The 21,077-nt window shown below is 39.9% G+C and overlaps 1 protein-coding gene across 1 annotated transcript in view; it reads left to right on the forward strand.

Moving 5' to 3' along the window:
* Window positions 1-1,732: 1,732 nt before the first annotated feature.
* The window catches only part of man1a1 (mannosidase, alpha, class 1A, member 1), a 148,942-nt gene continuing 129,597 nt past the window's right edge, over window positions 1,733-21,077 (forward strand). The window contains exon 1 of the mRNA XM_031750534.2: window positions 1,733-2,441. Within this exon, the coding sequence (XP_031606394.1) occupies window positions 1,932-2,441 (510 nt within the window). The 5' untranslated portion in view covers window positions 1,733-1,931. The remainder of the gene's footprint in view (window positions 2,442-21,077) is intronic.

Raw genomic sequence — 21,077 nt, forward strand, 5'->3', positions numbered from 1 at the left:
CGGAATCTATGAGGACTGACCCTTTTGGAACAGCCTCAAATGGCCATAAAGAGCAGCTGGCGTTTATAGCACTTCTACAGTGGCTTCATTGTTCTTATATTGTGTTTCCGGTTACCAGCCTTCTTTAATAGTGTCAGTCACCATCTGATGTTTCCTGTAGCTGCTTATAAGCCTTGCACAACAATCAAAAGGAAATGTAGACCACCACTTCCTCCAAAAGCCTTAGTGCATCAACATTGGAGGAAAGTCTTGGTTGAATAGCCCTATTCAGGTCATGGCAGAGCATCTCAAGGTCAGTACTCTGACTTCATTTTCCACTACTTTCAACTGCTCTGATTTACCTCTGTGCTTTGAGTCTTTCCATTAAGTTTTAAGTCATGGACCAAAGCTATGTATTGTCCTGAAAGATTACTTGATGTATTCTTGAATTCATTGTTTCCTCAATAATAGAAGGGATACAAACTATCTCCAAACCATGATGCTCCCTCTGTGATGCTTTGTGTTGGTGTGTAGTGCCTTTTGACTGCAAGCACTGTGGATTTTTACTTTCTAGATGAGCATCGAGGTCATTTAAGACATGGGGGCGTGTTTTATTTTTTTTTAGTGACCAGTTGTTTCCTTTGAGGTACCTTTCCATTAACACCCATGGTGTTCACGTGTCCTAAAGTGGACACATGAACAAAGATTTTAGCAGGTTGCAGATATATCCGTAGGTGTTTCCTGTTTCTCCTGGCCTCCTTTTCAGCTCTTTCACCTTATTGCACTCTTGGTGTGATCTTTGCAGGACATTCACTCTTAGGCAGTTCCTTCATTTATTGTCTTATCATACACCAGAAACACCAAGGCCCTGTGAAGGTTGTTTTCATGGTTCACACTAGCCAGACTTTCTTGAGAAGATGGACGTTTGTCTTTGATTATATATTCGTTTGGCATGCAGAACATGAGATTCTAGGGTTTTCAACATAAAAGTCAATAAGGTTTTTCCACATCATCTGGCTTAATGGGCCTAAAGCCACTATTGTTCTGCCCACCCTCAATCCCCCCAAACATGTTAAAATTAACAGATCACATGACTGAAGTTCAGACAGAAAGTCACATGATATGCTTTTCTCATTTGTTACAGAGGACTAGACTTACAAATGAGCCAGTGAGGAATTTAGCTTATGGCAAAAGGAGTATTTTACTTTGTAATGCAAAACTGTTAATACAACAATAATAAACTATTACTACAAGTAATGTGCTCTGTTAACATGTTTGAAAAAAATAAAAGTACAAATGTATTAGTGTTTTATTGTTGTTGTTGTTTTGTATGTGCTGTTGTTAGCTAATCATGGTTGTGTTGCATTTGTGCAGTGCATTGCAGTGCATTCTATGATGCTTTCAGGTAATTCTTAAAATTCCTCATTCAATATCATACCTACTTGTCTGTATGTCGGAGAGATGGTGGACAATTTCGTCTAATAAATCCTACTTTTGTGTATATTGCTTAGGAAAGTAACAAGCTTAAATGCCCGTGTGTTACATTCCACTCCAGCCCTCTCCCCGCTTAGTGAGAAATGACGGTTTACGAGGCTGTCAGCGCTTTTATACCGAGCAGTTAGCGGGACACGCCCGCATCCAAGCTCCCACCACTCACAGGGACGAACGTGATTCGGTCATCGCGGCTTTCAGTCACGCCCATCTACCGTGGCTTCCTGTGTGAACCGCTGGACTCGCTCTATCTGCAGCGAGTCTCCGGTATGGACACAAGCTTCACAGCAGAACTTTTCACAGGAGATTTTATCGCTGTTGTTTTCTATCTGACACGGCTCGTATCACTCGGAGATGGATTTCTGAACGGAATAAGCCGAAGCTGAGCCCGACTCTAGTTAAATCTCCCATTTGAAATCGTTTTATGTGTGTTGTTTGAGTTGTTAAAGCAAGAGGGGAAAATGCCAGTTGCAACTCTTCTGCCTTTTACCGCGACCCCGAATAGGAAGTCTGCCAGCCCGACTTCTTTCAGGTTGACAGAAAAATTTATTTTGTTATTAGTGTTCAGCGCTTTTATAACCCTGTGTTTCGGGGCAATTTTCTTCCTTCCGGACTCCTCCAAGCTGCTCAGCGGAGTTTTCTTTCATTCCTCCGCGGTCGAGACGAACACCCACACCGGTCCGGACAGCAGCGACGCGGGTTCGGCTGGAAACGACGACAGGCTCCTGGCAAAAATCAAGAAAGACCACGAAAAGGCTCTGTTAGAGGCTAAGGATACTCTACAAAAACTTCCCGACGTGATACAAAATGACATTCTAGCTGATAAAGCGAAAGTTACGAAGGAGAGCATGGGTAAAGGTGGGAAGGATGGCAATAATTTACCTTTCATAGAGTACCACCGCCCGCCGGGGGCGACGGGACTAGAACCCCAGGACCCCGAAACCAGGGAGAGACGGGCTAAAATCAAGGAGGTAAGATCTGGAGAGGATTCTTGTCAAGCTGAGCTCCTTCTAAAATCCGATATTTTAAATGTGCCTCGGCGTGGGGCTGTTTAGAGTCATGGGAGAACGTGACTCAACATGTTATAGGGATCGTTCACAACCTGTCTGCAATTCGGCACACACATAAAATGCAAAAAAGAACTAATGTGAATGTAAATTTAACTTTAGCCACGACAGTCTTGTTATCCCGAACCGCTGATTTACTTCTCGCAGAGCGGTGGGAGTTGGTGAACACCAGGTACACAATTAATGATTTTTAGTTAGTCGAAACAAACTGTGAGGTGGTTCTTATAACCGAAATTCACAGGATATATGTTAATGTTTATCTAATCATATTTCCACGTGAAGAGATCTCTGTATGCTCTTCGGTGTACTTGGCAGTTTAATTAGGGAGCTTTTTGAACGCAGTTAGTAATACCGTTTTGCCTTTCCACTACACCGGGGGAAAATCAGGAATGCTTGCGAGATCCACTGCCCCCCTCCGGGCTGACCTACCTGTCTTTCAAGTTTCCCAGTCTCAGGACAATAAGGGGCTGGTGCAGAATCAACTGGTATTAGTTGGCATATTCTCGGATGGTGGCTGGGAGAGGGGGGGTAAAACACACCTTTTGCATCATTTCATAGATCTTTATGTGACCTAGATTTTCAGTGAGCTCCATCATTCCTAACCTTAATGGATTTGTTTTAAATAAAAAACGAACGTGTGCGTCTCTCTAATTAATACTATTAATTATTGCAACAGAAGCTTAATTCACTCTTGTGTTTATTTACAGTGGTAGTGTCACAGCATCTGTGTTTTTCGTTATTGAATGTTTTTTTGGCACAGCAGATGGAAACAAAACGTTAGCCTTGTTGCCTGCAGCAGGGTGAAAATACCAACAGGTAGCATGTCTGCTATTATTGTGTTATGCCAGTGCACAGTGTGTGTGTAGAAATAAGGGGAAATCCCAGCCTTGAAGTCGCAGAGGTGGTTTCAGGCAGCATCTTATGAAAGCAGCCAACCTGCTGTTTCATCTGTGATGTTATGATCCTCTCAGCCCTAGACTGTTACTAAAACATCCTCACTAAAACGTTAAATCAGATCTAAACCACTGTGATAGTCGTATGTGTTTGTGTCATTTTGAAAATGTGCATGGGTTAGCCAAAGCATTGCAGGTGATGATCTCAACACTAAACATATGTTTTGAAAAGTCCAAAGAGGGAATTTTTCTTGATAAAATGCAAATTGATTTTGGTGCCAAGACTTGGGAGAATCTATAAAAACAAAAACAAAAGCATTGGAGAGCAAAGAGGTAGGAAGAGGGTGACGACAGATCTTAGGGGGTTAAAGCTACCAAACTAATATAGTGCCTGTCCTCTTGTGCTTCCAGAATTCCTCTGACACATTGGGGCATGGACAAGGGGGGCCTTTAGGGTTGTCATGTGGTGTCTGGGGACTCCAGCTTATTAAGCCAATCCTATGGGTGCTGAATTATATCTGCACATGTAGTTTTTTTTCTTTGTTTTATTCCTTGAGGTAGTCGTTGAGGAGGCTGCTGCAGTCGCAGTGTGTCTGCCTGTTCTTCAGGTGACTGTTATATGCCAAATTAGCGTCTGCAAGAAAACCAGGAGAAGATTTCCTTGCAGAGCATTGCCTTGTAACCAAATAACTGATGTTATTCACTTCTCCTGCCGGTTTAAATCTTGCAGCTGACCGGTGACGTTCAACTCTGTGAGGAGGCTTGATTACTTTTTCACGGGGGTGCACTAATAGACACACAGAGAAACCCGCTGAGTGAGTGAGCACAGAAGGGTCCTGATTGAGAACATGTGGCTGATAGACACAAAATCATGTGGGCTGATTTGAAAATCACTTGTAAATCAGATATCGGTGAGTCATTGTGAAGAAGGTCAGGATATGACCTCCGGCATGGCCTCCAGGATGTCTGTAGACCCGTGGTCAATATTAGCAGATACAAAAATCACAGCAGTGGATTAGGCTGACTCCTTAAATGATCCCTGACATTAAACCATGATATTTTTACTCTCAGGAGAGAATTATAATAGGGTTTTTACCTCAATACCAAAAACACCAACCAAATCATCAGGATTGTTGTATGAAAATATAGTTTAGGGATTTACTTTACTCAAGAGTGAAATGCATTTTTGGCAGTGGCCAAAAAAATGAACAAACAGACTCACTAAAGTAACTGTATGGAGACCAGTTGTTTATGAAATCTTGTCATTTAACATTGATGTAGTTTACTGAAGCTTTATAACAATTTAATATGGCAGGAGATTTTATTGATACATCACACTGTATCTGTACTAAAGCCTTTTTCTAGTGTCTGTTATTAAAGACACAATGTACTGCAGATGGTTGACAAGCCAAGCTTAAGATGTGTCAAGTGCCATTAAATAAGTCAGAAGTCCTGCGGTCATGCCGTCAGCCACATGAATGTGGCATTAAATAAACCATGTCAACAAGAGGCCACTCTCTTTACAAACTAAGCCATGCCAATTGTGCATTTACATGTACCCACGGTCTTCCTGCACTTAGTATCATGGTGTTAGGCAAAATAACACAGTGTTAATGTTTGTGTTTTGTTAGTGAGCTCCTAAATCCCATTTCCAACATCCCAGCTGGGTGTTTATGCTTTAGAGTTCAGCTGTGATTTTAATAACCTGGGGGGAAAGTCAGCACACAACTGTCCCATTGAAAACACAATGGTTCTGAACCCTGTGGGGTTTTGAGGTCAGATTTTCATGTTTATAAAGTACAGTTGTAACACATTGTATTGCTGCTTTGTTTTTTGTTTTCAATAACATAAAAATATTAAGTGCTGTACACAATGCTTTGTTTATTTTCTTCCATTTTTGAAAATACCAGACGCTGTGTCGACTTGCATGCACCGTTATAAGTTTGATTCAGGTCAGGTGCTCTGTTCAGAGCATATTTTTCCTTCATCAGGAGATGAACTGTAACAACCTGCAGTAGTAAATCATAAAAAGATCCAGTAGTGCTTCAAGCAGTAAAATGCAACTTTTTTTCATGAGATCAGCTCCTGTTTGCTTGGCAGTAAGAGACTTTGAGCTGTGATCTTCGTTCAAAACAAAATCAGCTATGTGTTTTATTGTTAAATGAGTAGACTGAGGCTAAGGGGAGGTCACTTTAGATCTCACCCAGACATGCTTGTTAATCTCAGTTTCTGTAAGTCATAGTGTTGCAAAAATGGTCCAAGGCAGAAAATCAAACGTGTGAGGCTTCACCAAACCCAACTCTAATGAAGTGGCTAATAAACATATTGTAATCTTCTGGGAGAAGCCACAATGCTTTGAACTAGAAAACAACACTACATAATAGTTGCTTTATGGTTTCTCATCATGGAAAAAAGCACGTGGCATATATAATAAAGGGTCATAAGAACTCAAAAGAAGTGTACTGACTAGATGTGTACTTGTACCGATGAGATGGTTTGAGCATGTGAAATTGTGAATATATTGGAGAAAAAATGTTGAACATACAAGAAGACCACAGAGGAGGTTTGTGGATGTAGTGAAGGATGACATGCAGAACCGGCTGTTGGTGTAACAGAGAAGATTGCAAGGGATGGGAGATGGAAGAGCTGGTCGTTGTGGCGACCCCTAAAGGGAGCAGCTGAAAGAAGCCTCTTTAGTCACCGCTGTTGATTTGAAACCTCCAGTAGTAGCTGACAGTTAACAAGTGCAGTAAAAGAAAAATAGCTTTTTTTTCTCCTATCACACGTTTATTACACTGGGGAAGTGGCTTCAGAGATATTAGCACCCTTAAAGATTACATAACAAGTATGAAGCTGATTTGCATGAAATTTAAGCACAGATGAAGGAAGAAGTCATTCAGTTTGGTTTTGAGAATCACCGACTTGATAAGGATAAGCACAAGATGATGGATGGATGCATTGTTCACGGTGGGGCATGTGTTGTATCAGCGCCCTTCTAGAGATTGCTGAGTTGATTTTAGCCATTCACTTAGCACAGTTGGACCACACGGGTCTCCAGGCTTGTTTGAAGATCAACTTCTGAGATCTGCCATCTCCCAGCTAAACTTCACCATCTGATCGAGTTATCAAGGGATCAGCCCTGCACTGAGCTGTCGTGTCAGCGGGCGCATGTTGAGTTTGAGATGGGCAGAGCGCATACAGCATGGGTCGCTCTGTAAAGGATAAATACGCCTTGCGATTTCATGAAGTATGAGAAATTTATTTTCTACATTTTTATTTTAACACAACCTTGCAATGCATTGAATAACAGTGGTTCCAGTGATGCAGATTAAGCTCTTGTTAGCGGTTGAGTTAATGGGCTTATTGCTGACCCGTGTGCTCTGCACTTCCTTTGACGTAGGCTAACCACAGGTCAGATGCAAAGCCATTATGCTTTGCTGTGGACATGGACAGCTGGAGACCTGATGGCCAAGTAGCCATTCCTGTTATACTTCTTTGAAGTCCACCACCTGGGGTGCATGTGTAGTGTGTGGATTGCAATGCAAATTCTCCACACGTAACTCCATGTGTACACAAAAAACAAGCAGGCGCCTGGCACCCACCTTCTGATGAAATTTGTCACTCATACCTGAGTGGGCCCTAGTGGACGTGGAAAGTATAATGAAAGCTTGAGTGTAGTTTTCTTATTCTGTTCGATTTGATTTGAATGTGAATGTGTAAACCAGTGTTTTTAACATTATTGTCAGCACTGTCTTCTGTAGCTCACAGCGTCTTTTGAAGTTGTTTTTACACATGTGTAGTAGCCACAAAGCTTTTTAGGTATAGTTTAGTTTTTAAACTTGTCAGCTCCCTAACTGCTTTGGTTGAAAGAAGTAGTTGGATCTGTTGTTTCTCAAAAACTAAAAAATGATCGGCGATGGTGGACAAGTTAAAGATGGTCCTCCCGCAGTGCAGTCGCCTGTATAACATGATAGTTAACATGTCATAACATTCATTATAAAGAGACTGTTTAGAGTCACTTTCTTTTTTTGTTTTGTTATGACTGTGTCAGATTAAAGAGGCCATTTCCCAGTCTGCAGTGAGCTGCATATTGTCCACAGCTCTTGTTGGTAGGCAGCATTCTGTGCACCATACTGTGCCCTCCCCCGTACAATGTTATGCAAACACAAACATTAGGGAAAACGCCATCCCCGTCTCTTTAAGTTTCAAAGACAGAGGATGAGGCAACTGTTTGCATTTTTTCCCATCTTGTACTGTGGAAATTTTATCTTTCACAAGACATTTTTAGCTGCTTTTTTAGACCAAATAGTCCAAGCATTTTTTTCTACCAGTGAAAAATGCTCTTTGTGCTAAGAGTGAGCACAGCCTTAGTTTAGGCAAAGCTGCATATAAGAATACAGATTTCTGTATCAGTTTGATAAGGCACACAGATACAGTCTTTCACCTACCAACTCTCCTATAAAAGGCCTACATGATGCCTGATTATATCCATAGGAGCAGGTAATTGTTGAAAAACAGGAAGTGGCAGTCACGTGCCTTCTGCCCTCCTGTGTTTAAACCCATGCTTCCAAATTGTGTTAACATTGTCTTTGACCATTCTTGTATGGCTTCAGGTGATGTGTGGATGCCAACAAGTCAAACGAGTATGCCACCTAACAGGAGAGGTTAGCTACTACTAATAAGGTGACTCATCAACACTAAACATTCCTTTGGAAAGAAACGTGGCCTATTTCAACAAAGAGCTCAGGCTGAACCAGAGGCAGCCAGACTGTTTATTGGACTGTGTGAAAATGTTTAATAATGTATTGGAGACGAGTAAAGTACTGTGTGTGACACGCTTGCAAAAAACAAATTGCAGTTGTCATGCTATGTGCAAATTCTACAAGGGGGCTGTCTGAAATATAATCAAAAGAAGAAGTGAACACGTGTCAGATCACATAAAGGCTGTGAGTACATTTTGGCATGCTATTTGCTGTGCCTTGGGCACAGAAAGTTTGGAAGCCACAGGCTTAAAGAAAAGTGAACCTTTCTAGTAATGCCTGTGAGAAAACGTGACTGCAGGCTTTGTTCCAACTTGATTCTCCTGGCACTGTTTAGAGTTTGTGTGAGAACGTCAAAAAAGCAGGGACTGGAAAAGCATGTGAATACAGCTTAAACACTGCAGGTCAAAGTACATTTGAACAGTAACAGGCAGAAATTTAGCCACAGATCAAGTACATCACATGACAATTTGAAGGACATGTCGTCCTATTCATACAACCATGAGCAAGGTATCAGTGCTGGAACCCAGACTGTTCTCTAAAAAGACGTGTATTTTTCTCCAACCTGATTATGAAAAGCTGTGAGACAACAGAAGAAACCCTTGACAGCTGCTAGTTATGTGCCTGCCCTGTATATACAGAAAACCTAGCCTAATGGCAAACACATTGTCTTGCCCATTCCCCATTTTAAAATGCCTCCTAATCCGTGTCTGAAGGTTCACACATTTTCACTTTGGAAAAATGGGCCACTGTTATCAGTTGACGCCTTAAGCTGGAGTATTTAAAGTTGTATAGGAAGACAAGGAGTTAGGGCTTTGCTAGAAACTTATTTAGAGAGGTTAAAACTATTATGGCTCTACTTGAAGCCTTAGTAAGGGGTCACCGGATATTATTAAAATATAGGCAGAATTCATACAGTTTCTCCTGGAGAACTCAAGTAAGGTTGTAAAGTAAAGTCGGTATCGCCTCGGTGGGGTGACTGTGCATTATGAATTTCTGATCTAGTGTGCCCCTTCGTAAAGACATACCAGCAGTATAAAGTGCAGACATAATTGTGCTTATGGTTTGATTTTGAAGCCAGAGTTGAATCACAACCTAAAACACACCTTGAAACTTTTCCTTTAACGCTGGGGATGTCCTCGTCCTTAAAGACTCAACATTGAAGCTCTGTATTTTGAGGAAGATTTTCGGTGCAATGAAAGAGTTGTTGCAATTTATTATGCACACACTCACCTTTTCTGCTCTGAGCAACTGCTGCTGTCCTAAGTGACTCATCATCTTGTTCCTTGGTGAGTGTTTGTGTGTGATGAGGTGGAGCTTGTTGTTGTTTAGTATGCAGATGAAATGTAAATGAGTGTTTGGCTAGCTATAAGGACAGTGTGCCTGCAGTATGTATCTTAAAGGACACTCACTTGTCATCCTGTCTTTCCTGTTACCTCTGTCAGCACAGACTCGTCTTTAAACTTTACACAGTGGAAACTCTAAGGAGGGGCTTGTGTGACCACATCCTGCTGTTCAGAAAACGACAGATAAGGTGCTGGTTTGTGAAGGTCTTTGGTTATCACGAAAGCCAACTGCTGAGCAGTGATGAAGCATTAGTCTTCACTTTCTCTTCTGACATCTGTACAAGCCAGTCATTTCCTTCCCCTTTATTTTCTTCACTTTCCTCCGTTCTCTTCATCTTCTCTTCTGCTACTTTCTCTGCTTTTAACATTTGCTGTGTTAAGGATTCAGTTCAGTGGTTTTTGCCCACTCCCAACACAGTTATGTGCTTTACACTGTGTCTGGTGTGTGTGTGTGTGTGTGTGTGGGTGCGTCTTTGCAAGCAAGCATGTGTTTCACAAAAAAGTAAAAGCTGCTTTGCCAGGCTTTGGAGCCTGAAATAAAATTCCAAGTCTTTTTTTCAGGGTAACTTGGCAGCCTCTTAGTCCTATTTCTGTATTGACCCTGTATGTGTGTGTCTGTGTGTGTCAGATAGAGTTACTGCCGGCCCCTCCAGGTGCTCTGTTTAATTGTCTAATGGCTATAATAGCTGAGGCCCACAAGCAGCCCAGCAGCCTCCTGCAGAAGTGTGTGTGTGTTTATACAGAGTAAAGGACTTGTGTGTTTGCCAATCCTGACAGTGGAGCCTCTCTTCAATAGCAGTGCCATTATTTTGTAAAGACATTAGTCATCAGTAGCTGTGTTGGAATCTTTCATGTCAATAATCTGAACAAAAGCCCGATCGAAATGGAATTGCCCGACGTAACGCTTTAATCTGAACAAATTGGCTCACTTGTAAAGTAATTAAATGCTTTAAACGTTTTTATAATTTGATCTCCAAATGGAGATTTGTCATATAAAAGGCCCTTTGATTGTGCTGTTGTTTTATTTTAAGGCTATCTAAATTGTCTTTACATGCACTCGTATTTAAATGAAATCGATAGATGTCACATCTGTTTTCCAGTTTCACAAAACTGACTCTATGCCCGGTTGAAAGGAAACTAACATCTGGTTTACTTCTTCTTCAAAAAGCTGTGTAATTAATATGATTTTTATTTGAATTACAGTGTTAGCTTCTACTGATTATTAAGATAGGATAATGATTGTTGTCCTGCATCTACTTTGTTCTCTGGAGATGCAAATATTGCCAGGTCTCTCTTGGAAATGAGATTTTAAATCTCAATGAGATTTTTACCTGAATAAATAAAGGACTAATAATTAAGGAAAAAATTCTGAATTCACTTCCCACCAGGCAACGGCATGTTTAGTTCAGTTTACATTTATTTATTTTATTTATTCAGTTTGTAGTTGTACTTTGTGGAAATGCACTTAATTTTTAAAAAAGGTATTTTTTTCTTCTTCTGTTTTTAAAACGTAAACACATCACAATTTTTTCAAAGTATGTCAGTAGTGGAAGTAAATTCTGTATTAAACTCTGCATTAAATTGTGTATTTTGTATTTACTTTGAAGATTGTTCTCCACGCTGAATGACCCTCAAATGACAACACATAACTTCGGCAGACTTGTGACATATTAGCTTCAGCTTGTGGCATTTAACCTAATTTTAATGTTAATTGTTCCACACTGCACTTTTTTGACGGCTAGTAGTCGTTTCTGACTTTGAGTGTTTATTCTGTTTCTACAGAAGAAGGCAGCTGGGAATAGGAATAGAAAAACCACACATTCAGACACATATTAGCTTGTTATCTTGCTTAAGCGATTCAAGCATAAAATATGTATCTGTATAGAACAGAACTTTCAAGATTTGATTGTAAATTCTAATTGTTAATGACTAAAAATGTTGTGTGTATGAGGATGTGTACTTTCTACCTTGTGAAGACAGATTATACTGCACCTCTACCCTGAGGCCAGGACACTGGGTGGCACGAAGGGCCGAGGAATGAATACTGTATTAGTGTAATAAAGTCACTGTGAATATACGGTCCTAGTGGATAGCCCACAAGCCTTTGGATATTTTAAATCCATTTATTAATATAGATCGTTACTACAAGGCTCTTAAAGACTCAGTAAGGATTGATTGGTGCAGTGTTTGGGTTTCTGGAAGGTATATAGTATTTTGTACTGGGAGAGGATGAGGATGAATGTACTTGTTCCTGGTCTCCTGGCTGTGAGGTTTCTCTAATGACTCAAGGTGAATGATAGGGGTAATTCTGCATATGCGCACATACACATGCACGTACACACATACTCATCCTATTGCTGCATGGGTGTCATATTTGTGTCTATGTGTGTCTTGTAGCCTTTGAATAGTCAGATCATATCACAGGGTGATTTCCTGCATCCCACACACAACAGACCTAAATGCACTGAGGTTATGGTGTATATTAAGCCTATAGCCTGCATCCATCTCAGTGTACATCAAGGCCTTTACTGCTGTTGTTGCATCCACCCTCCCAGCTCCTTTTTACCTCATGCATAGTTATTGGTCTGATAAGCATACAGAAACTTTATATCTGCCATGTGTAATTGAAAAGCTAAAATATATATATATTTTTATATATATATATTTTTGTTGGGTACACTGGTCAGACAAAACGAGTAATTTCAGTGTTTTATTTTCAGCTTTAGAGAGTCATGACATTTCACTGGCGAATGTCATCGATTCACTGAGAAAATTGGGAGGCAGATTTACCAATGCTGAAAATAGTTTGCATGTTAATATTTCGCAGCTTTCTCACACATAGACTTTACTTTGTCTGTATATTTTAACAACTCAGTGTAATAGTTTTCTGGGGTTTTTTCTATAATCATCTGAAGAGCAAATGAAATAACTCTATCTGCCCTTGATTGACCTGCGAATCTTCCCGTTCCCCAACGTGTTCATTGTTTTGATAGAAATCAATGTTTTTCCCCAAAAGCTGATTTCATTCCACTGTGGGATAGACGCTGAGCACAAGAATGCCAGCTGCAGTCCATGATGGTGGATTAGTTCATCCACAGGGAGAGAGACTCACTGGAGTTGCAGCTGATAATTTCTCGGTTATTTATTAGCTTCAAAGTAGTGTTGACAGAAAAAAATATCTGCAGAAGAGAAACTGCTGCCACAAATACATCATATTCTGTGAGGAAACACTGTCTGGTAACAGTAATTCATAACATCGACCCTAAGTCGGTTTGGACTGGATCTAGAGATTAATCAGAATCAGAATACTTTATTGGTCCCTAAGGGAAATTATCTTGGTTACAGTGCTCCAGTACAAACAGTAACAAAAACAGACAATACAAGAAGTAAGAAATAGCACAATATGTACAATATATACATATATATAAGTCACTTACTAATAAATATCTGAATAAGAAAGAAGAGCATGTGCAAAAAAGGTGTAGCAATAGCAGTATACAGTGTGTTAGGTGGATGAGTGTCTATACACCATTATGGCGTATAGACTGGCATGAAGTCTAGGTTATTGCTTACTGGAGAACTAATTTTGATTTACAAATCTTGGTAAGGTATTAGCAAGTTAAAAGCATTTTATCCTGGGCTTCATTTCAGAGGTTTTGATGAATTAAGATGTCAGGCAGTGCCACTTCAAACTGTTAATACTGCATGTTTTTAAGCATTAAGTGACATTAAATGAACACAGTTTGCTGCACAGGATAATGATGTTTTCTTATGAGTCATATTGTGAATCTGGAGGTTTGAAATGTGCCTTCACTCATCCAACAAAAGTAAAATTGTCAGCCTGCTAATGCGGCAGTGCCTTTAGCGTAGACACCACTAAGAAGCTAGCTAAATGAAATGTCAATAACGATTCATAAGTAACCCTTCGTGGGCCCTCCACGGATCATCCAGATCACCTCTGTCTCCTTCAGCCCTCTCTCCTCCCTCTCTCCTCCACTTACATCATATTTTTTAAGCTTCCAGAGTGCTTGCAGTCTAACCATCAACAACAGGCAGAAACAAACTGAGGGGCTTTTAAAACTGTCTAAAGAAACACATGTATTTGTAGTCCCACATAAAAAGATCTGAAATGGATTTGTAGGTTGGTCTGAAGGAAGTCTTGTGGTGTTTCAATTGGTACTCTCACACTCAGACCTCCAGTGTACACCGGCTGACATTTTTACCTAAAGGTGAGCTTTGCTTCTCTTTACCAATTCCTGTCGATACACCACAGGCTTTGGCTGGCAGTAGGTAATCAAACTGGGTTTTGCCATTGGTGTATATGTGTGTGTGTTTTCTTCATCTTCATGCTGTGGGGAATTGCCTATTGACAGATTTCGGTGACTCTACCACTGTGACTGTGATTTATCTGTTGTAAGAGAGCATTGCACGTGGATTCTGTTCCTTTTGTCCTACAGTCATTGTCTTTATTTCAACTCACGTTCCTGTTCTCTTTTTACAAACAGAAATCATAGTCATATATGACAGGGCTGTATTTTTTATTTTTGTGTATCTGAAAATACTTTGACAAGAAGGCTTCTTGCTCTCTGATCCATTTAGTGTGCATTAGTATGCTATCAGAAGTTTGCGGTGAACCCCTACACATCACTACAAGGTTTTTAATGTGAAACATTTATAGGGAGTGTGTTAACTGCAAGGTAAACCTGGAACAAAGAAAGGAATCAAAACTTATCAATTAATTAGCGAGCTACAACAACAGTGATGTTGAAAGGAGAAATTAGGCTGCTCAGAGTGCACTGGGGCATTCAGTATGTCATGAAAATGTATTTCATTTCATTCGAGAACTATTATATGGATAATTAGTCCGTCTTTTCGAACCTGACTGTTGTTTGAAAGCAGGCTTTTGTCGTGTAAATTGGACTATTTGTAGAAGCTGAAAAAAAGAAAACAGGGAAAGAATGGGAAAGATGCAGGTCCCAGGCTGGTTTCAGATCTGGAGTGCATGCTGTGGATTTTGTTTTAGATCATTAGCTATCTGCAGTGGGAGTGCAATATTATTAGCCTCTGTTTTCCTTTATACAATAATATATGCTTTGTAGTGCTGCTGCATGGACTTTGGGCGAATACGTGCATGTAAAACATGTTAATGACCATCCACACTTGTAGATTAGTGAGGCCGGGAGGTTAGATTGTCCTATAATAAACAATCTGACAGTCCAAGCTCATTATAAGTTACAGATTACATTTTGTTGAAACCAAACCAAAAGAGAGAATTGAAACAGAAAAAGTGATTTAAAGTCGTTTAAGAAGAGGAGATATTTAAATTTCTGCCAAGATGCATAAATTCAACGCTGTGAGTCTGCTGATCTCAACTAAACCAATATTATTCTTTGTTGTAATGACTTTAATCTTTAGTCTAATCACTTTGTTTTAATAGCATTACCCATGTGAGAGGAGCTCGTGATTAGAGTATCTGTGAAAACAATTAGATACTAATGACAGAAAGTCAAGAGAAATAGTTTTGTTGAAACACTTTTTTTTAACTTGTTAATCATCACTATATGATAGTATAACATTTTTATGAACCACCTACATTAGAATAATAATTTAAGATTGTGTGAGGATGGGCTTCATCGCTCCTATCTGACTTTAAAACTGAAAATTATATTAAATTCACATAGATTGATATTACTTGTCATGTTGACTTTGTGTTTATTGTTTTTTAATTCTTTAAACAAATTGATTTAACTGTTTTTGTAGTTTACAGCGGTGCGATCTATATCCCTTTGTTAAGTACTGCAGTCAAAATGGGTCATCTTTGTCATTCATGTAGATCTGAGGGGGAAAGTTAATGACAGTCATGGGGAAGTATTTCTCTGTCATGGCTTTCATTGTCTGCATGCCTGCTGCAAAGGATTTTTGAAAATAAACAGTGGGATAATCCCTTGACTGTTAATTAGCATGATAAAAATGTTTGTTTTGTTTTTAAGTGCGAGGAAATGGAGCATGGGCTGCGTGGCGGGTAACTTTAACTATCCTTACAGTAAAATCAACCAATAAATCAACATTTTAAAGCTGGCATTTAAAAGCTTTTCTTCTCAGGGTGGTTTACATCTTTGTCACATTATTTTCACCCTTAAAGAGCTCGCACCCCTGAGCCCTTTCGCGTTCTGACACACAATGATAGACGAGAACTGAGCTAATCTTGTTAAAAGTTTCTTCCCTTTATACAAGACACTGAACTTTCATATTTTACATTTGATGCCAGCTGCAACAAACAACATTGATTTGAAAAGATTGAAAAGACCAGTATTCCCATGAGTCAGTTTAGAAGGGCTGATTTCGTCTCAGAGGAATACGGTTTTGATTGAAGTTCAACATACAGTAACTTTGTATTGGGATTCTGATAATGATATATTTTCTTGTGTTATTAAGGCAAGCTGTAGGTGGATTTCTGTTTACTGCTGGTAAGTGATGTTAATTCTGGTAAGCATTATGGTTGTTTAAAAAGTGCATAAATATAAACACAGAACAACAGTCATCTGATATATATATATATGTGTATATATATTATTTGTAAAAAATAAACCCTGAACACAACATGTCAAAACAAGTCAGTGGTGGTGTTTTGGTGGATTGGAGTTCCTCTTTGTAACATTACCTAGAAAATGAGACAAAGTTCAGGCCATAATGATCACATGTCATTTGATAAGAGGTCACAGTCAGCTGATCATGTATCCTATAAGGTTAGGTTACACCCACTCAAGTTTCCTGTTCAATCACTGGTTAGCTTTGATGTCAGCATATCTTTATATGCTGCTCAAGTTTTTGATAATCATGTAGAAAGTCCAAGAACACAAATGTGCAAATTCATCTCCCGTCAACAACTTCTCTGCGTATTCTTGGCAACCATGAGCTTTTAGAGGCTGGCACAAACAGGCTGGCAGCTTTCAAATGCTTGAGTTGGTTTGGATTTGAAGCCCTTCAGGCTGTGTTCTCCGTAGGAGATACGGTATTTTGTGACCAAGCTTTGTAGCCCACTGATGGTGAATGCTCTTGGATATTCAATATTAGCGCGTCTCAAGCACTCCAGGGGTTATGGCCGGCTGATTCTCTTCTCGTAATCCAATTCAGACTAATACCCAGAATCACAGGCTGTCAATCACATACTCCATTTATTTTTCAATCTCCCCTTCCTTCCTGCTTGCCCTTTTTTCCCAGTGTGAAGGCTAGCATTTTAAAACTGCAGCCCCTGACTTCTTGCATATTATATCAGCTAAAGACCTGCTGATCTCCTTTCACAGGAAAAGAGTGGAAGGATTTTGTTTTTTGGGCTCTTGCAGGGAAAAGGTTGTGTAGCATATTGTGATTCAACAAGTGTGTGGCTGTGTAGACCACAGAAAAGACCTTGTCCTGCTTTGTACTAACTCTTATTACAAAGTGAGAAACTTTTACTGCTACTGTTGTTATTGTTGCTGCTGCTGTGCTGTGGTTTTGGTTTGAATCTGGATGCTTTGTCCTTTCATTCAATCCAAACAGAGCAGCTGAAATAAGTTTTAAGAGCTCAAGCAGCATAATAACTTACATGTCTAACTGATTAAATAGTCTTGGAAGCGGGGCCATGTTATCCACCAGTATCTGTCAAGTAATAAAACACAGATTAAAAACAGAGTTGATATATATTTTTCTGTAATTTCTAAACTGGTGCATCCAAGTACCATAAGTTGATACTGCTTGCTGTCCAGGATCATCAAGTCATCATCAGGCATTTGATCAGGATGCCTCCTGGATACCTTCTTTTCAAGGTTTTCTGGGTTGACCTAACTAGGAAGGAATGCTAGGTTGGACCCAAAATGTGGTGGAGAGACTGTATCTTTCCCTGGGAGCGCCCAAGGATCACCTCATAGTAACCGGAAAATGTTGTTGGGGGAAGTCCATCCATCCATCCATCCATCCACCCATCCGCCCAACCATACTCAGGTTGCAGTTAGCAGGATACAACAAATATTGTTATCCTCAGCAACACTTTATAGTTCCAAACGAAGGCCCCCAGTAATTCTGGATTCAGTAATGGATGTCTGGAATTCCCTGCTTAGACTACAGCCACTGCTATCCAACTTTGGATAGGCAAAAGCTGATTGATCTGCCTTATTAAGATGTAACAGAATTGAACAACAGGGCAGTGAAAGACTGATGTTTTGGTGAAATTATGTAAATATATATAGCATCTACTTATTAATGTTGCTGATGATAACACAGTCAACTAAAATGATTGCCTTGTGGACTTGGAAGTTCATGTTCAATACTGGAATACTGAGATCAGCACCTTGAGATGTAAAGTCAAGATGCAATTATGCTGAAATACTAAGAAACTAATGACATCCAAAAACATTTCAGAAGACTACTCAATGCCTGCTGCGAAGGAAGCAAAATACTGCTTATCAAATCCACGCTGCCTGTATATAAATGTCTCACAAAGAGGGTGAGCGCAGTGCCAGAGTGTCTGTGCATCACAGTGAATGTCAAGTTTAATGACCAAGTGGCTGTTACTTTGGTCATTAAACTTGTTTTCTCTTTGTTTTCGCGGAAATGTTCATCAGGTAGTAACAATGCTTTTCTCTTTATAAGGAACTTTCCCAACACAGCTTTCCTGCACTTTTATTTTTTTAAAAATTACACGCCCAACCACTTCTGTCACATTTATGCCATCACCCTTAACTTTTAGGCCACCCACCACATTCTCCCAGAACATAAGATGCGGAAAGTTGTCCATGCAAAATTTTTAATTGCTGTGAATCTTAATAACTCAGGCCAGACAATTCACACCATTGTATATGTTGCCATGCTTTTATATAACAAGGTGCAACATGCTCACAAATTGCTTCAGATGGCACTGAAGTAAAAAAAAAAAAGACACCACACGGCTTGCAGTTTTGTATTCAACAGTAGAATAAACTCAGAGGTTAAACCCCAATTTGTTCTCTAATGTGAAGGTAGGTACTGTAAGGCTAAGTAGTTTGCCTTCTGCTTACCTGTCTTCTCTTTATTTATGCCCTCTCTGCTTTTCCCCCAGTGGTTTGAACTTCAGTGTGCATCCTTTTTTTCCCCTCCTGTCAGACACTTGCACTGGCTCTGTGCTGTAATGTGCTCAGTTCAGTTTACTATGGAGCGAGGCAAGCCAAATACACAAGCTAAATTATTCAGCCCAGCATCCTGCAGCCACTCTAACACATAGGAGAAAGACGAGTGTCTTTGTGTTATAATGGTAATAGCTGAGAAGTTGCATTCGTTTTTTTTAAACAGTTTAAATAAATGGAGTTAATGTGGCTTGAACACAGATGTTTGTGGGCATTTTGCAACTTTACTAGAGGTAATTAAATAGAAGAGTCAGCAAAGGTATCACACAACCATTGATCCAGCCATCCGTCCATCTGTCCATCTTCTGCAGCAATTCTGGATATGAGTTGTAGGGGCCATAGACCCAGGCCCCCTTCCCAGCTACCTCCTTCAGCTCACCTGGGAGGATACTGAGGCATTCCTTTGCCAAAAGTCAGACTCTCTACCGAGTCTTTAGGGTGGGACCCTAGTGACCTTGTCCTGGTTTTACCTTGGGGTCTCCTTCTAGTTGGCCAAAACGTCTCACTTATAAGCCATTCAGGAGACATCACATCAGAGATTTATTGAGTGCAAAAGGTCATTATCACCAAATAACTACATCTGTGTAGCCATAATGATCTCAGAAGCCGTTTTCATAGCCATGAGCTAAAACTCTCGTCACCTGATGTTGGCTGTTATGACTGTGAATCTCGGTGTTTAAACACATCTACCAAACAGCAATAAATGTATCCCCGTGGCACTAAACATGACCAAACGCCACACCTTTTGCTCCAACTCATTATCTTTTTTCTTTCTTTGTGGATTTACCTGTTTTTATAGATTTTTCTCATAGCAGACAGTGTTATGGCTGAAAAAATCCAAGCAATCTAATAACATCTATAAAGGCTTTGTTTTGCCTTTTAAGTGAGCCAGTAAGTCAAGCCGGTGAGTCAATATGCACAATACCGAGGCCGTGGTATTATGTCCTCCCACAGGTTAAATTCTCTAGCAGCAGGAGCCGGTGCCCTCACATTACCCTCACTGAATGGTATCTTTACTTTAATGGTCACATAAATAAAGTCGGGGCATTTATGACCCATCGAGAACTACTGGAGATGACTTGCGCTTGTGTGTTTGTACCACAGCGAATGTCGTTTATATTCAAGCTTACTCTCTGAATCTTTAGGTATCTTTGTAGAAGTGGTCTAGGAGAGTTCTTGAATTAATTTATGGGATTTTCTTTTCCCCCACTAAAGAAAAAGACTGATTATCACTGGGAAACATTGACTAATATTACAGAAAACTCTGGAAAAACAACAGTTATTTCCTGTTTTGGTTTCTTCTCTAACCTCTAAACTCTGTGTATGTCAGTGAACATATGTCCTTAACACCATAGATTGATGAAGATTGACCCCACCCCCACCAGAGACTGCTCTAAAATTACCGTGCACAGTTTGACTTGTGACGTGCTAGCTTTACCAGGAGGAGTTTGCACATCTATGTGTTTATGTAAAGGCGTTCCAAGCAAGATATTTTGACAGCTCAAGTCATTTTTTGCTTTACATATTTATAGCTGCTGTGGTTTCTAAACACTTTCAGCTTGGAATAATGCCACTGAGTCGATTGTGTAATAGGAGGAAGGGAAGAAACTTCACAAACTAGTCATAACGGTTGCATCCTATTACAGTGCCACACTCAAACTCTTTAGAACGACTCATTCTTTCATGCATGTTTGTAAAGGCAGACTACACGGCTAGTTGCTTCATTTTATACACCTGTGGCAATGGGTGTAAAAAAAAAACTGACTCAGTGATTAAGAGCTTTGTCCACATAGTATATGTTTTACTTTTCCTGAGCACTCAGTGGTTTTACACTACATGTCACATATACCCACTCAACAACACATTCATACAGTGTTTTATTAGATGCTTTCACTTGTTTTTTTTTACCTTTCATGTGCACACACGCTGATGATGTATCAGTGGCAATTTTTGGGTCATTATCTTAATTTCTGAGTTACAGCCGCAACTGTTTGGCTGCCTTTTCTGTGACCTCAGTAACCATTTTCCTGCTGAGTTTCCTGCTGGGCTCATTCTGTAGATTTAGGTCTTAATAATACCAGCAGCAATGTTGATTTTGTGAATTACAGTCCCTGTGCAGTGGTTGTACCCTCATTTTATATGCAGTCTATGGAAACAACCAGAATCTGGATTTAATTTGACAATTAATCCAACAAAAACTACATTCACATCAAATCCTCCGGCTGAAATCCACTTGTAGAAAGTACGCCAGTCTCACACAGCCACTTCTGCTTTTCTGGGAGAGGAAAGATTAGGACCGATCTGTTTCACAGAAAAGGAAGAAAGGATTTGGGCTGGCCATGTCCCACCACTGCTCTAATAGTTACAAATGGAAGACTTTTAAACTGTTTTAGCTGGCTAAAGA

The sequence above is a fragment of the Oreochromis aureus genome, linkage group 15, assembly GCF_013358895.1.
Source record: "Oreochromis aureus strain Israel breed Guangdong linkage group 15, ZZ_aureus, whole genome shotgun sequence".
In the NCBI taxonomy this organism is placed as follows: Eukaryota; Metazoa; Chordata; class Actinopteri; order Cichliformes; family Cichlidae; genus Oreochromis; species Oreochromis aureus.